The sequence below is a fragment of the Orcinus orca genome, chromosome 7 (assembly GCF_937001465.1).
Source record: "Orcinus orca chromosome 7, mOrcOrc1.1, whole genome shotgun sequence".
Taxonomy (NCBI): domain Eukaryota; kingdom Metazoa; phylum Chordata; class Mammalia; order Artiodactyla; family Delphinidae; genus Orcinus; species Orcinus orca.
Genome location: NC_064565.1, coordinates 45,967,644 through 45,984,264, shown reverse-complemented (window position 1 = coordinate 45,984,264; position 16,621 = coordinate 45,967,644). Strand labels below are relative to the sequence as shown.

The window sequence follows — 16,621 nt, the reverse complement described above, 5'->3', positions numbered from 1 at the left end:
ATTCAATGTAACTCCTAAAGCCATTTATTAACTATTTGAAATTCTGCTTTTTTATACTTCAGTCATTCTTAAACTTAGGAAAGTAACTTATGGAAAAGTACTTAGAAATATGAAATATAAGAAAGATAAGAAGGACCTCCTTAGTAAACTAGTTTCTATACCCTTCCCTCCCCGCCTCCACGCCCTCAACTATGTGTGTACTTTGACTTGAATCCTGGATGTGGTAATACTGATCGTTTGTGTTTTCCCCCCCCAAAATCTCAGTGACAGCATACTGAGGTCACTGTTAGATCCTAGTGGAATGCTTCTGTAATATTTCACAGGTCTTCTAAAAAAATATCCTGGTGATTAATAAAATATTTAATTGATCGGCTCTAATTTCAGATTATAAACGTGGTTGTGTTTTACTGTATCCCTCCTTTTTCCTTCACTAATGAGGAGAGGCAACACTGAAAAACAAGAAATAAGGGTAAAAAAAAAAGTAAAATAATTTACGATAACTTTGCTTTTAAACTTTTACCTATTAAGGGATATCTAAAAGCTATAGACATACTATCTTTTAAAAGATTTTGCATCCAACAATATGTGAACCACATTAATTCATGTGAACTGATAAACTAGCGAAATACACAAAATGGACATAGTCTGAAAATATACATATTTTCAGTCATGCAAGTTTCATATTCATTTTTAAATTACAAGATAATATTCCTCCTTTTTTTCCTCTTTTTGTAACGGCTGATGATTTGTTGCCTAGTGCTTGAGTTAGGGCAATAATTTTGATAATGATTATCAAATAATATAAGATCTTTTGTGTATGTAAATAGCAGAAAATTTTATACAGAACAAAATAAGATATATCTGAGTTATGGCAACCCTTACTGGAGACTGTTTTTGGTAATCTTTTAATGGCTGAGGTTGTATTTCTCTCTGTAGCGTCGGCATTCAATGGGTTTTAACCTTGATCAGTAGTGAGGTTGTCAATAATGACTCCATCTCCATGACTTCTGAATAGACAGTGAGTGTGTCCTTTAACCAGTCACACAGAACTCGCCTTATAAAGCTGTTATTGTCATGAGCAGATATTGCAGGCTTCTGTCAAGCCCCATGATTATTAACATGTTCTTCAAAAGCCAGGCTGAAAGTCCTGCTGTGCTTTATTTCAGAATTCAAGTCCATTAGTACATAAAATCCTAAGCAGCAATATTTGCTTTTTCTGAAGTTGTATTACATACATGGTGAATAATTTCCGGCCCATTTGTAGACAAAAACTATGTATATTTGGTATACATATATAGTAGCAAAAACAAGATAGGTATCTTGCATCATGACTTATTTTAAACAAAGATTTCATGGTTGTCCATTGTTACTCTAGATGAGGTGGCCGGCTGCCAAGGCGATCCCTATAGCTGGAAAGTAGTGGTATTGTTATTGTCTACCAGGGAATCACTTCCTGTTTTTTGAGCTCCCAACTTCACCTCCCTCTTTCAATATGGCCCTTCCATATTGCTGATCTGAGAAATTGTTTGAATGTGAAAACTTTTGAAAATGTGTTTGTATTGGTCAAGATTTTCACCAGAGTTTTTGGTTGCCTGCTGGTGTTTACAGTCTTAATCTTGAGCCGGAAGGTATATTTTCATTGAAAATTAAGAAATACTATTAGGACAAGGTATATTGCCCATGCTCTAAGTAATTTTAATTGTGATGTAATCCTAGATGCTTTCTATTTTTTTTAACCTATGAATGTATTTTAAAATATTTAAGATAGGACAGATTTATGCCTTTCTCAAGGTAATATAGGACAAGTTATGGGTAGGCATGAGACCTCTAATGGTATACTTCATTTGAGTGAGTGAGTGTGGGGAGGAGAGCCATCAGGAAAGAGTATATAGTCCCACTGCACCGGCCCTGTTTGCTTTTCAAACTTAAAACCACATTGCTGCATTGGAAACTTGTTTCTCTCTTGTGTAGCCTTTCATTTAAACATGTTTTTAAAAAACCTGTCAATCTGTAAATATTTAACCAGCCAAGCAGGAAACAATCTTTTATTCTCGACTATATGCAGCTTTGTTTTCACCTGGGTTAGTGTGGTGGCCACGTAAATAACACATAAAATTTTGATTTGGTGTTCCTTACTTTGAAGATGGACAGAGGCTTCTTTAATTAATCTTGCTCTATTTCATGTTCTGTATTCAGATATTGAAATACAGTATTTTTATACATTTATAAGATTGTGTTTGCATTTATTTAATTTATGTTTCTTTTTTTAAAGCGTGTAGCCTTGAATGTTTGTTCTGCTTTTTTTTTTCTTCACATCATTACTCTGGTACTGCTTGATGTAACTTGATTAGCTCCCTCCCCAGTCATGATTGGTAATTAAAATAGGCATTAAAATTAGTCACTTAGCAATTTTGCTTTTCAATTGGCAATTAAATTACTTAATTGCAATTAAAGTCCTAATTTTAATTGGCAAAATGATAGATGTAGATTTAAGATAATATGTATAAATACTTTAATAAGTGTCTATATAAGGATTACTTAATTACTCAACTTCAAGTTTATGCTGTTAACTTTAGAACTTTTAAGTGAGTGATGAAATTTATATTACATCTATTCAAAGGATATGGTAATTAGATTTATTACTTATCACTATAAGGGTCCTTGCTATAAGTTACTTTTGTAGTGTTAAAATTGTAGGCTTGATAATTGCAGAATTATGATAAAAAAAGGGCATATATGTCTGTCATAATATATCAATAACATGTCTTCATTTTTTATTAAATTGAGAAGTTCCTATATGCCAGTTAGTCTGAGGAAAAAAAATCAAAAATGGTTATTTTATAATTAAAGGTAAAACAAAAACTAACCAACTATGATATACATATGAAAACTGTTGCAAAGTGTATGTATTTTATCTACTAAAAGAAAATCCTATGTAATACTGTGGTGGTTACTAATGTTATCAGCTACTTCTAGAATTCCAAGTGTCCGCGATATATTCTTAGCATATAGCAACTTATTTTCAGAATCTTTAAAGTATCTTTCAGGACTCTGTACATTTTAATGACTCCCATGTTTAGTGAAATCAGCAAGGAAATCTAAAACCAAAGTAACCCTTCCTTGCTTAATCAAGAAGAATTTTTACATAAGAAAATATTGGTGATTGCCAGGGGCTGGGAGGAGGGGAGAATAGAGAGTTATTGTTTAATGGTTATAGAGTTAGAGTTTTATAAGATGAAGAGTTATGGGGGTGGATGGTGATGATTGGTGCACAACAGCATGACTGTATATAACATCACTGAACTGTACACTTACAAATGTAAGATGGTAAATTTTATGTTATGTGTCTTTTACCACAACAACAAAAAGAAAATTTTAAGTGGTTAATTTAAAGTAAATATTTAGGAGATAGTTACTGAGAGTCAAGAGTTAGAGAAAAGATGAAGGATTTTTATTATGCAAAATACTTTTTGAGTGGCATGAGGTTTTACCATATGTTCAGTTTTAGAATTTTAATTTATAAGTAGATGCTTCTAGAAAAAAACAGTGCTGTTTTCTTCTGCACATCTTTCCACATTTCTAGAACTGAGTACTGTATCAAAGCAAGAAACAATTTTTAAAGTCTTTGCATTAAGTGGTTTGGAGTGAAAAATGGGCTGGGTTATACTGAGCAAAAGCCACAACTACCCAAAATGTGAATTACCAGCTGAGTATTTGACTTATTCTCTAGGCATCTCATAAAAGAGGAACAAATGATTGGTTGATTAATATCTTATTAAGGCAAGTGAAATGGCAAAGCAAATAACCAAAAACCGTCCATATTAAAAAATGATTTTGTGTTTTCAGAAACTGAGTTTATTTCAAAGTGAAAATTTCTTTCTTCTATCACTAATGTAAAACTTCCTGCTGAATGGCAACAAATGCCATGAAAATTGTCCAAATATAACTTAAAATATGTCTCATTTTATGTTTAACATAGGTTCCATTAATTAATATTATTGTGAAATGTCTTCAAGTTACCTTGATTCTTATAGCATAACAGGTATATCTGTTTACTATATTTGAATTGTAAGAGCTAAGAGCTACTCTGAGTACATTTTGGGAGAATAGTAAAATAAATCCCTAAAGACCCCTTTCCCATGCATTAAGATACAAAATCCTATGGAATTAAATCCATGTTTGCTTTCTAAATTATACCAAAATCTCAATTTTATTAAGTATAATCAGCCTAGCCTTGCATAAAGTAAATACTTTGGTTTAGATGTGAGTATGCATTATTTACACTGTTTTTTTATGAAAATATTTTTTCCATATATGTACAAATATGTTCTGCTTAATATTGGCTAATATCATAAAAGATAACATAGTAACATTATTTTCCTATATGCTTTTTCTGAGGTCATCTAATACTGTATATTGATAGAAATAATAATTTTGTAATTTGTTTTAGTTGGTTTCAAAAGAAGGACCGACTTATGGATAGGATCAATTTTATTCCCATTTATTGTAAATTGTTAAGAACACCGACCTTCATTTGGGGTAACTTTATGTATTTATACATGGCAATAATTTAAAGTTATATCAGATTCTGGGCCCTGAAAGAAACATTATTGTCATTTTAATCGAGTTATAAAATAGTTTATATTCAAGAATCTATGTTCAAGAATCTTGCAGGATTGCAGTCATATAAATGCAGAATTTCAGTTTCTTTTAGCCTAGAGCATCATTTGAACATTTTCTAAAAGGTTGTTCAATTCTACATTTTGATTCCATTATATGTGTAATTAAACCTCTATTCACAAAAGCATTCTCTTATGTACTAGCAAATACACCCACAGGAATCCTCTTCTAAACTATAATTTATTTAAACATGTAATCATAGGATTTTAAAACATGTTTTCATTTTTCCAAACTAAATGCCAAATTTGAACTGCTTGGTGATAAAATGAAAGATTTTATTACCATTTTGACTTTTTTTTTCTCCCTGTGAGCTAACAGTGAGTTAAACATGGACAGGAGGAAATAAAGAAAATCTGTTGTGAACCTAATTCCAGTGTTAAAACTGTTTCCCTTTTTGAGAAATACAGAAGAGAATCAAAGATTTGTAGTTATTTATGAATTCCAGCAGAATATGAATATTTTGGCCTGCAGCAAGCTCTCCTGGGGCTTGGCCTAAGTAGTAAATAGCTAGTTGTGTGTGTGTGTATGTGCGTGTGTGTGTGTGTGTGTGTGTGTGATGTATCTTCCTGAACGTTGTGGAGTCAGGCCCCCTACTGACAGGATCAGTCAATTACAGACATTGGCCCTTCTACTGAGACTGTTCCATCAGAATCTGGTGGGGACACAGGAGTCTGGAGCTTTGAGCGAGGTCATTCTTTACACTTTCTAATGTCTGCTGGATCCTTTCCACCCCGAGCACATCTGAGCCCTACCAAAAGTACCAACCCAAGAAATAGCTTACCCAATAATGTCTTTAAGTGAGTTTATCCGCCTTGCATCCGGTGTGTCTTCCTAAGAAGACACACTTCCTAGGAGCTAGAATAGGAATTTGAGGAAAGAGAAAATTCATACGGATTGTAGAATAGAAGGCAAAAAAAGCCACCTTTTTTTCTCATTTTGATGTTGTATTTATTCAATCCATTTCCGGTTACTAATAATTGTTATAATAAGCTGCTGTGAAAACTGCGTCTCGATCTTGGGTGCCTTAAGACTTGAGTAAAGTCTCTGTTATCAAGAAGCCAGACTCGACAGGTTGCTGTTATAGAATAACCCATCACATTACAATGTTTGTCTTCCTTGGAGCTCACTTTAAGGACTCCAGCACATTTTCCCACTTACTAGGAGAGAATTTTCAAATTGCCCGCAGACTCAACCCAGGCTAAAGCCAAGTGTTTTTTTAAATGGTTTAAGGGAGGAGGAGCATGTGGAGGGAATGTACCTACTTAGATCTGAGTATTGGTGTTTGGAGAAGGATGGTTACAACCTTAAAGTTCTCCTGGCCCCCGCCTTCCGAGGAATATATTAAAAAACAATAACTGCCACCCCAGCATGGCTGCGCTTGAATTTCCGACGGCCTGAAAATAGCTGCTGGGAGCCTGGCCCACCCCTGGGATCAAGGAAAGCTCCCCGAGGCCGCGCATCCTGCTCCCTTGTGGAAGGGGAAGGGAACCCGGGAGGGCGCCACCGAGCTAGAGCTGCTGCTATTTTGGGCCCAGCCCGGCGGGTGCGTCAATGCCTGAGCCCCTGCGTCACCGCCACCCCCACCGCTTTCCTTCTCCCCTGCTCTCCAAACTCTCACTTTTTCCCTTTCGTTCGCGTGGAATCGTTTCTGCCCACAGGGCGCTGACGCTACACAGCTCATGCTAATAAGCTATTCTTCGCCCTCCTCCTCTCATCCCCCTACTTACACACCTTCACCCGCCACCGCAACATTCCCCACCCCCCCACCCACCACACACACACACACACACACACACAGAGACAGACACACACGCACGCACACGCGCGCGCGCTCTCACACACACTTCCTGGTTTTATTTTTTCTCGCGCCCGCTAGGGCACCGCTGAGCCGCCGCGGTGGCTGCAGCAGCAGCAGCAGCGGCAGTCGCAACATCTGGGGGAAACTTAAGGTGGTCACGTAGGTTTTCCCGAGGATGCGGTGCAGAAGAGCCTGCAGCTTCTCGGGGCAGCCTCGGGGCACCTGATGGCAACGCCTCTCCAGCCGCCGGGGAGCAGGAGGCGGCGGGAGAGGGCAAAGGCTGGGGTGCAGATTAGAGCTGAGTGGCACCGTAAGGCGGAGAGCTCCACGGCGATTTCGGCCCGCCTGTACTGGGAACACCAGGATGGGGGTGTGCAAAGGGGCCCCGAGCCTGGAAGCGAGCTACGCCGAGAGGGAGGGGCGGCTGGAAGTCTTCTTGGGCGGAGGAGGGGGACACCTCCGAACCCTCCCTCCCCCGTTAACTCCCCAGCCCCATGGGAGAAGCCCCGAGGCCCGTCCAGCTCTAGCCCAGGAACCCGGAAGGGGGCTTGCTCCCGGGAGAAGCGGCGTTTCTTTGCTAGAAAGCGCCTTGCGCCCTCAGCTTGGAGGCGGATTGACTTGCGAAGCGGAGTCTACGGCGGCTGGGGCGGCTGGGGCGGCTGCAGGGGTGCGGCGAGCTCCGGTCGCCCGCCGGGCCCCACTCCTGGGAAGGCTGAACGCACACACCGTACGCCTCGCAGAGATCTAGACGCCCCCCTCTCCCCGCCGCTTCCCCCATGCTTAGTCTTTCCCTCTTGGCTCTCAGATTGAAGCTTCGAGAGCCCTTGTGCTTCAGAGGAGGGTAGATTTATTTCCCTAAAACTTGTGGAAAGACACGAGTTGATGGGCACCCAGGAGTGTCAAAGTATGAGAGTTGGTAAAAGGTGAGGCTGGGGCACCTTTCTGCAGAACACACCTGTTGCCCGGCGCTCGGCTGCATTGTCTGAGAAAGGAAAGTGGGTGACGCCTCACTTTGACTTTTGGGGTCCCTGAAGGGCTGGGTCACTGGCTACCCTCTCCTTTCCGCTTCCCTCCCCACGCACCACGTCTTCCCTCGCACGTGAGCACTGCAAGGAAAGAAGGGAACACAGAAAATAGGCCATACCTACTCTCTTCCACCCTGGAGTGTGTGTGTGTGTGTGTGTGTGTGTGTGTGTGTGTGTGTGTGTGTATGAGAGAGAGAGAGAGAGGGAGAATATGCTAGAAGAGAAGGCCGGAGACAGGAAAAAAGAGAAAAGGGGAGTGCACTGGACAAGGGAAATCCCACCCCAATTGCCTGAGCCCTCCGAGCGTCTCGTGTCATGGGACATCTGTACTCGCTTCCGCTAACGGGGGTGGCAATTGTGGGTGGGCGAGGTTAGCGTGCTGCCAGGCACGCCCCGTCTCGTGCGATTCCAGGTGCTGGCTACCTGGCCCACGCCTGGGTCCCCTCCCGCTCGGGCTTTTGTTGCACCCTCCCCCACCTGTGAGCTGCCGGACCCCTTCGGCGGCGCGGGGATTAGCCGCGGGTGGGGGGTGGGGGGGAGGGGAGGTGAGATGTCGAGGCTCTGTGGGCTGCGCAGACCTGAGTGGAGAGGTCACACCTCTTTCGGAAAAGGGAAAAAAAAAAAAAACCTAGCTGGCTACCAAGGTGAACCCTGAACGGTTCCCACCTTAAAATCGGCCCTGCTCGTGACGTCAGGTCGGAAATATACCAAAGCGAGCGCCGGCCAGGAGTCTGGGGAGCGCGGCGGCTCGGCGATTGGGCGGCAGGCCGCTGACGCGCGCTGACGCGCGGAGACTTTAGGTGAATGTTGGCAGCGGCAGCGCGAGCCACATAAACAAAGGCACATTGGCGGCCAGGGCCAGTCCGCCCGGTGGCTCGCGCTAGGCTCCGCGGTCCCGCTCGCCTGCCCAGCCGCCGCCTTCCCCTGCTCCCTCCCCGCTCTCGGCGCCTCCGTTCCCTTCGCCCCTCTCGCCCACCCCTCCCCGACCCTGCCACCCCGACTCCCGGAGGGAACTACACTTTGGCCGAGTTGAATGAATGAAGAGAGACACGGAGAACTCCTAAGTGAGTAGGTGCAGCCCGTACAGCTCGCGTTCTTTTATCCTTCTTTCTGTTTTTGCACGTCTCTTCTTCCCGCTTGTGTGGTGCAGGTTCTCTGGAGGTGGGCGCCGAAGGCGCGGAGCGCGAGTGGGGCCGGAGGATGGGGAGTAGGTGTGCGCAGCTACAGAGGGCATTTGTCGGAACTCCTGCTTTGCCACCCAACAGAGGCTTCCAGGCTCCTCATTGGTGGACGTGAAAGGGAGGCTTGCACAGTTTCGGGAGCTGCGGACTTAACACGCGGAAATGTGCGCAAAGTTTGCTCTTGGTGCGGAATTGATTGTGGTCTTTGGACACGTAGACTCCAAGTCCTGTGTATACGAGGGACCTGGACGCTGCCCACAAAGTGACAGGGAGAGTGAAAGTTCTTCAGTTTATGTGTTGCTTGGGAACTGTATCACCGCGGCTGGCCAGCGTGCCCGTGTCTCTTGGGTATTGTTGAGTGAGGAGGGGCGGTTGGTAGAGTGACCTGTTACTAAGTTGCTTGAAATTTCTGGTTTTGACATGTGCCGCGCTTGTGTTAGTGAGTTTGTCAGAGAGGCAGAGACAGAGGGACAGACTATTTAGAGTAGTTATGAAGCTGCAAAGTTACCAGAGGGTTAATATCCAGCACAGGCATATCTGTCAAGGGCTGTGAGGGTCAAGAGTCTCCTTTCTTTACTTTTTCTGGTTACCCTCCCTCCTCCATGAAGCAAGATTATGAAGGGGGGTGGGGGAGGAGAACAGAATTGGATGTTTGGCTTTCTTTTTCATTAGTAATAAAGTCGTCTATGCTCTAGAATGCCTTCCAAGTGGGAACATCTGAAAAGTACTAGGACACAAGAATGCCTTGTTCCAGCAAGAGGGCAGATTGTGGAAGGCTGGATAGGAAAGGTGCTCAGCTTGCTATGTTGAGAGGTGCTTCTAACACCGGTGCCACTATTGGATATGCAGCATTTCCCTCTCCCTGCAACTGACTAAGATGCTTCTGAAAAAATAGGGTCCCCTGTTTCCACCTCTTGGCCATTAAAGATGAAAGACAAATTTCTTGGAGAAGTGAATGCCCATTCACCTGGATCTCCAAACCCAGTGCTCCGTCAAAAGCTCTTAGGAAATCCAGATGCTTCCATTAAGATTGCCTTCAGGGCTACCTGGGCCTTGCTAACATTTTGTAACTCCTAGGGGGTGAAGGAAGAGATTGTTTTCACATTTTATATTCTTGACTTATACTTCCTTCCCTGCTTCCTAGATGAAAAGCCAGTTTCACCACAGGAAAAAAAAAATTCAAGAGAAGGTTCCAATGCTGTATTTTATTAAACCCCAGTTTCTTCTTATTTAGTTTTGAATTAAACTAACATGGAAATGACACTCCCCTTGCACTGCCCCTAAACACCCAGTAAAGGGGCCAACTTATTTCATCATAAATAAGTACATGGAATACCTTTCCTTCTTCAGAGGTATTCTCTGCAAGGATCGACACAGTCAATGGGTGAAATTTTCTGTTGTTTCCAGCCATCTCTTTTAGACATTCATTTTAAATGGTGTTTGAGAAAGGCTACACACTAATTTCCAATTAAACAATCAAGGAGGGCCTGCCTGGTGATACAGATGCCCAGGCAAATCTGTCCGGAAAGTCACCCTAAGGCTTCCTGTGTCTTTATTTCAGGGAGGAGAACTGCCAGGCTGGGCTCTCCACTGCTTTTCTAAAAATCTTGGAAACTTTGTCCTTCATTGAATTACGACACTGTCCACCTTTAATTTTCTCGAAAACGCCTGTAACTCAGCTGAAGGTTAGTGCAACTTCATTTTTTTTCTTTCCCTCCCCCGAGTTCCGTAAACGTCAAGAAACAGGGCAATGCGATCTTTCCCAGCAAACCCTGTAACTTAAGTTTTTCCCCCGACCCATCGCCTTCGGGAACAAGTTTCTCATTGTGCAATTCAACTTGATTTCTGGATTGAGCTTGCTGAACCCGAGCTTCAGAGGAAAGGCTCATTGAAGAGGGATTACCCATGAAAGGGGGCGGAGGGGGAGGCGCTGGAAATATCCGGGAATGGAGACTGTAATAGCTTTCTAGTTCTGGGTCTTTATTGGATCAGTCTTTCCTTGTCCTGCACTGTTTCGCTCCTCAGTATTCGCACTCTCCGCCCTTCCTCTCGCGCCCCTACGTGCTCTCTGACCGCCGCGGGCTGCCGGTGTAGCTCCAGGTGTACCCGAGCCCGGGAGAAAGTGTTCAGTTGACCAGGCTGAGTGTATATTACCCTGTTTCATTTCCAGCCATGCCTTGTGTTCAGGCGCAGTATGGGTCCTCGCCTCAAGGAGCCAGCCCCGCTTCTCAGAGCTACAGTTACCACTCTTCGGGAGAATACAGCTCCGATTTCTTAACTCCAGAGTTTGTCAAGTTTAGCATGGACCTCACCAACACTGAAATCACTGCCACCACTTCTCTCCCCAGCTTCAGTACCTTTATGGACAACTACAGCACAGGCTACGACGTCAAGCCACCTTGCTTGTACCAAATGCCCCTGTCCGGACAGCAGTCCTCCATTAAGGTAGAAGACATTCAGATGCACAACTACCAGCAACACAGCCACCTGCCCCCCCAGTCCGAGGAGATGATGCCGCACTCCGGGTCGGTTTACTACAAGCCCTCCTCTCCCCCGACGCCCACCACCCCGGGCTTCCAGGTGCAGCACAGCCCCATGTGGGACGACCCAGGCTCCCTCCACAACTTCCACCAGAACTACGTGGCCACCACGCACATGATTGAGCAGAGGAAAACGCCGGTCTCCCGCCTCTCCCTCTTCTCCTTTAAGCAGTCGCCCCCCGGCACCCCCGTGTCTAGCTGCCAGATGCGCTTCGACGGGCCCCTGCACGTCCCCATGAACCCGGAGCCGGCGAGCAGCCACCACGTGGTGGACGGGCAGACCTTCGCTGTGCCCAACCCCATCCGAAAGCCCGCGTCCATGGGCTTCCCCGGCCTGCAGATCGGTCACGCGTCGCAGCTGCTCGACACGCAGGTGCCCTCGCCGCCGTCGCGGGGCTCCCCTTCCAACGAGGGGCTGTGCGCCGTGTGCGGCGACAACGCGGCCTGCCAGCACTACGGCGTGCGCACCTGTGAGGGCTGCAAAGGGTTCTTTAAGGTGAGCCAGGACGGGGGCGGAGGAGGCAGGTCGGGGCCCCCTAGTGCCCGGAGCCTCAGAGTGCTGGTTCCACCGGGGTGCAGGCGCCCGGCGCCAACTGGCCCCTGACCGTCCGACTCCCGGGGTCCACGGGGGCTGCCCTGCAGCCGCCCCTGGGCTGCGGCGGAGGCTTCTGGGTGCCTTGGAAAGGGAAGTAGGAAGACCGGGAGACCCGGGGTCGCATCCCCCGCACGCAGCCGACCCGGCGAGCCCCCGCCCGAAGTTGCCGGAGCTGAGTTGGAAGAGGGTCATTTGCATGTGCTAGGAGCTGTCTTCTCTGTTCAGATTGAAATTGGTTAGGACAGAGAACCGTGTCTGAGCTAACCAAGTGGAACAGAATTCCCTATGGTCAAATTAAGTGATCTCTTTATTTCGCCATCCTGATTGAATAATCTTATCATTTTAAATAGAGAAGGTCTCTAAGGAATGTAAATAATATGAATGCCCACGGATTTGTATTTACTGAGCGTCTCCTTCTTCTCTTGGCATATAAAACACAGCAAGGAGCGGCAAGGTTAGCTCAAATGTTAACGCTATCAATTTTCTTCTGTTAAATGCCCTGGGGGAGGAAAAAGAGAAGAGAGAGAAAGAAAAGGAAAAAGAAAAAAATAAAAAGGAGTTGTGTATGTGTTTGTTTATGGGGAGGGTGTGTGGATCCCGGCCGTTCAGAAATTGTGTCTGGATTCCCTGAATTGTGTTGGATTTTCAAGAGAAAAAAAAAATTTTTTTTTTCCGGCCTGTATTGTCTCCTTTTGCAGCGCACGGTGCAAAAAAACGCGAAATACGTGTGTTTAGCAAATAAAAACTGCCCAGTGGACAAGCGGCGCCGGAATCGCTGTCAGTACTGCAGATTTCAGAAGTGCCTGGCTGTTGGGATGGTGAAAGAAGGTAGGTTGGGGCCAGCAGCCCACTCCCCAGTCTGCGCCTTTGGGAAGCTTCTGCTCCTACCCCAAACCCACTTCCCAGAGCCGGGGCGGGGGCTGGGGGAGGTCTCCTGCTTCCCCCGCACCGGCCTCTGGCCTCTACGACTCGGCAGCTGCCTGCTAGCCCATCCTGCCCTAGAGAAAGCCGCCAGGCCCTTCCCACCTTTAACTATACGACCCATTGGGAAGACGACATGAAACAACCCCCCCCCTTTTTACGCTTCTTGTCAGTATAAGGCTTTACAAGCGGTGGGGCGCTGCCCCGCCCCGCCGGGCGCCCCGCGGCTGCGGCCTTCCCCCGGGGAGGGGCCCAGGCAGCAGCTGGATCTTGCTTGCCCTCACCCGGCGATTCCTTTGCAGTGGTTCGCACAGACAGTTTAAAAGGCCGGAGAGGTCGTTTACCTTCGAAACCGAAGAGCCCACAGGAGCCCTCTCCCCCCTCGCCCCCGGTGAGTCTGATCAGTGCCCTCGTCAGGGCCCATGTCGACTCCAACCCGGCTATGACCAGCCTGGACTATTCCAGGGTAAGAAGCTGGCGCGGGGGGGGATCCTTCGGACAACTGACAGATGGGCAGGACCCCTTCCCCACACCCATCACTAACCCCCAGGCCCAAGGGATAAAGGAAGCATGCGAGGCTGTGGCTTCACAGCTCTGGGCAGGGCCACAGAAGACAGATGGCGTTGCTAGGGCTGCAGACGTGAGGACAGGGCAGAGGAAGGAAGAGAGGGTAGGCCACAGTGGTCAAACCTCTGTGAGGCCCCTTCCCAGCACCACGGTGCACACACACACACACACCAGTGCCTCTGATGCCTAAACCAGAGGCAGTGGAAAAGCCCCCGCTTGGGTTCTATCACCAGTCCTCCATGGAGATGATTTAATCCTCATTCTCTCTGGTGCCGTCAGGGTGAGGGATGCCTCCTCCCGGGTCAGGGAAGGGGAAGAGAAGGGGGTATAAGGAATGGCAGTGGGCGGGGAAATCAAGTGGTCAGATTCCTCTTTTACCCCAGCCATGAGAAATGTGTGCGCTTTAAATGGAGGAAGTGTGCCGGGCAAACCTGGAAGCAAACCTACAAGCCACTGCAATTTTATTGAGATTTGCAAAGGGCGTCTCTGCTCGAGACCCACTCTGGGACTGGCATGAATACTAACGTGTCAATTGTTTTGTGGAGATAAGAGTGAACGTTTCCCAGGGCTAGTTGGCACCGTATTTAGTCTGTATGGAAATGGTAATTTACATATTTAAAGCAGCGACCTCATAGCACCATCCCTAATTGAATTAATTACCCCGGAACATCTAATTTCCTTACTGGTCAGAGAGAGGTTTAATTGTTATAAAAACCTGGCTCCCCTACTAGAAACGAGGTTAGCAATTTCACGGGTTATATATTTTAGAGAACCTCATTAAGTGCTTTTTAAAATGAAATTCCAGTTCCAGGCGAACCCTGACTATCAGATGAGTGGAGATGACACCCAGCATATCCAGCAATTCTATGATCTCCTGACTGGCTCCATGGAGATCATCAGGGGCTGGGCGGAGAAGATCCCGGGCTTCGCTGACCTGCCCAAAGCCGACCAGGACCTGCTTTTCGAGTCGGCTTTCCTAGAACTATTTGTGCTGAGATTAGCATACAGGTAAATGGAGAGGGCGATCCAGGAAGGCTGGGAATGGAGGAAGAGAGGAATCAAGAAAGGAAAAGAAAGAGGAAGAGGGAAAGAAAAGGGGGAAAGAGAGGAGAACAGAACGGGAAATAAATGAGGGGGAAAGGAAGGAAAGGAGAGTAGATAAAAGGAAGAGAAGGGAAGGAGTGAGGGCAGAAGCCTTAGATGAATGGAATGGAGGTGGGATAGGGGGCATTCTTGATTGTTATGAAATTAAACCCTTTCAAGGTCCACTGGCCTACGTTTTATTAACTCTTTGGTAATTAGGTGCCTCTTAAATCCCTCATTTATTGCTCTTCAAGTAATTAGTTGTTTAGCTTTTCTCTCTCTCTCTTTTTCTCCCCCTCCCCCTCTCTTTGGTATTAATTGCAGGTCCAACCCAGTGGAGGGTAAACTCATCTTTTGCAATGGGGTGGTCTTGCACAGGTTGCAATGCGTTCGTGGCTTTGGGGAATGGATTGATTCCATTGTTGAATTCTCCTCCAACTTGCAGAATATGAACATCGACATTTCTGCCTTCTCCTGCATTGCTGCCCTGGCTATGGTCACAGGTCAGTACCACAGGCACAGGGCACTTCTCCAGAACTGCCCAGTGGGATTCGTCCCGGTTTTCCCTTGCTGCCTGCCGACCCTCCCTGGTCCTGTCAGCTAGCTAACTGCTCGGTGCATTCCTCTTTTGTTTCTGGTTGTGTTTTCTGCAGAGAGACACGGTCTCAAGGAACCCAAGAGAGTGGAGGAGCTGCAAAACAAGATTGTAAATTGTCTCAAAGACCATGTGACTTTCAATAATGGGGGCTTGAACCGCCCCAACTATTTGTCCAAACTGTTGGGGAAGCTTCCAGAACTCCGTACACTTTGCACGCAGGGGCTACAGCGCATTTTCTACCTGAAACTGGAAGATTTGGTACCACCACCAGCAATAATTGACAAACTTTTCCTGGACACTTTACCTTTCTAAGACCTCCTTCCATGCACTTCAAAGAAACTGGAAAGAAACCTAAAACTGTCCAGAGGGGGCAAGTCACAAGGGCACAGAGATACCCCTGAGCTGCCTCAGCTCTAGCCGGCCCCCACCCCTTCCATACACCTTGGCCCTTGATCTCTAAAGAAAACAAACAAACAAACATCAACAAAAGCAAAAACTGTTACTATTTCCTAACCTGCAGGCAGAACCTGAAAGGGCATTTTGGCTCCGGGGCATCCTGGATTTAGAACACGGACTACACACAATACAGTGGTATAAACTTTTTATTATCAGTTTAAAAATCATTTTATTGTTCAGAAGGAAGCTTCTTAATGTATGACGGAAAACATTTGGCCATGTTTGGTTGTTGCAGTTAAGACAAATGTAATACACATAGACACATACACACACACCCACATTGTAAGGGGACCCACAAGTATTGCCCTTTAAAAGACTTCAAAGTTTTCTGCTGTAAAGAAAGCTGTAATATATAGTAAAACTAAATGTTGCGTGGGTGGCATGAATTGAAGAAGGCAAAGGCTTGTAAATTTACCCAATGCAGTTTGGCTTTTTAAATTATTTTGTGCCTATTTATGAATAAATATTACAAATTCTAAAAGATAAGTGTGTTTGCAAAAAAAAAAAAGAAAAAAGAAATAACCACAAAAAAGGGACAAGCATGTTGATTCTAGGTTGAAAATGTTATAGGCACTTGCTACTTCAGTAATGTCTATATTATATAAATAGTATTTCAGACACTATGTAGTCTGTTAGATTTTATAAAGATTGGTAGTTACCTGAGCTTAAACATTTTCTCAATTGTAAAATAGGTGGGCACAAGTATTACACATCAGAAAATCCTGACAAAAGGGACACATAGTGTTTGTAACACCGTCCAACATTCCTTGTTTGTAAGTGTTGTATGTACCGTTGATGTTGATAAAAGAAAGTTTATATCTTGATTATTTTGTTGTCTAAAGCTAAACAGAACTTGCATGCAGCAGCTTTTGACCGTTTCCAGAGTGCTTATAATATACATAACTCCCTGGAAATTACTGAGCACTTTGAATTTTTTTGTTTTTTGTTTTAATGTCTAAGATTGTCAGTTAATATATTATTTTATGTTTGAGTAAGAATTTTAATATTGCCATATTCTGTAGTATTTTTCTTTGTATATTTCCAGTATGGCACACGATATGAGTCACTGCCTTTTTTTCTATGGTGTATGACAGTTAGAGACGCTGATTTTTTTTTTCCTGATAAATTCTTTCTTTGAGAAAGACAATTTTAATGTTTACAACAATAAACTATGTAA

At 45.2% G+C, this 16,621-nt stretch overlaps 1 protein-coding gene across 8 annotated transcripts in view; it reads left to right on the top strand.

Annotated features, from left to right (window-relative positions):
* NR4A2 (nuclear receptor subfamily 4 group A member 2) overlaps positions 1-16,621 on the top strand; it is an 18,488-nt gene extending 1,867 nt beyond the window's left edge. The window contains exons 1-8 of one of the 8 annotated variants that reach the window (XM_033400034.2): positions 6,711-6,848; positions 10,246-10,369; positions 10,855-11,720; positions 12,518-12,647; positions 13,043-13,206; positions 14,113-14,315; positions 14,715-14,893; positions 15,044-16,621. In XM_033400034.2, coding sequence (XP_033255925.1) covers positions 10,857-11,720; positions 12,518-12,647; positions 13,043-13,206; positions 14,113-14,315; positions 14,715-14,893; positions 15,044-15,300 — 1,797 coding nt within the window. In that variant the 5' untranslated portion in view covers positions 6,711-6,848; positions 10,246-10,369; positions 10,855-10,856 and the 3' untranslated portion in view covers positions 15,301-16,621. Of the gene's footprint in view, positions 1-6,710; positions 6,849-8,429; positions 8,572-8,708; positions 8,849-10,245; positions 10,370-10,854; positions 11,721-12,517; positions 12,648-13,042; positions 13,207-14,112; positions 14,316-14,714; positions 14,894-15,043 lie in introns of those variants that run through there. The other 7 variants (XR_001119968.3, XM_004276798.3, XM_049712715.1 and 4 more) reach the window with 7 other exon arrangements.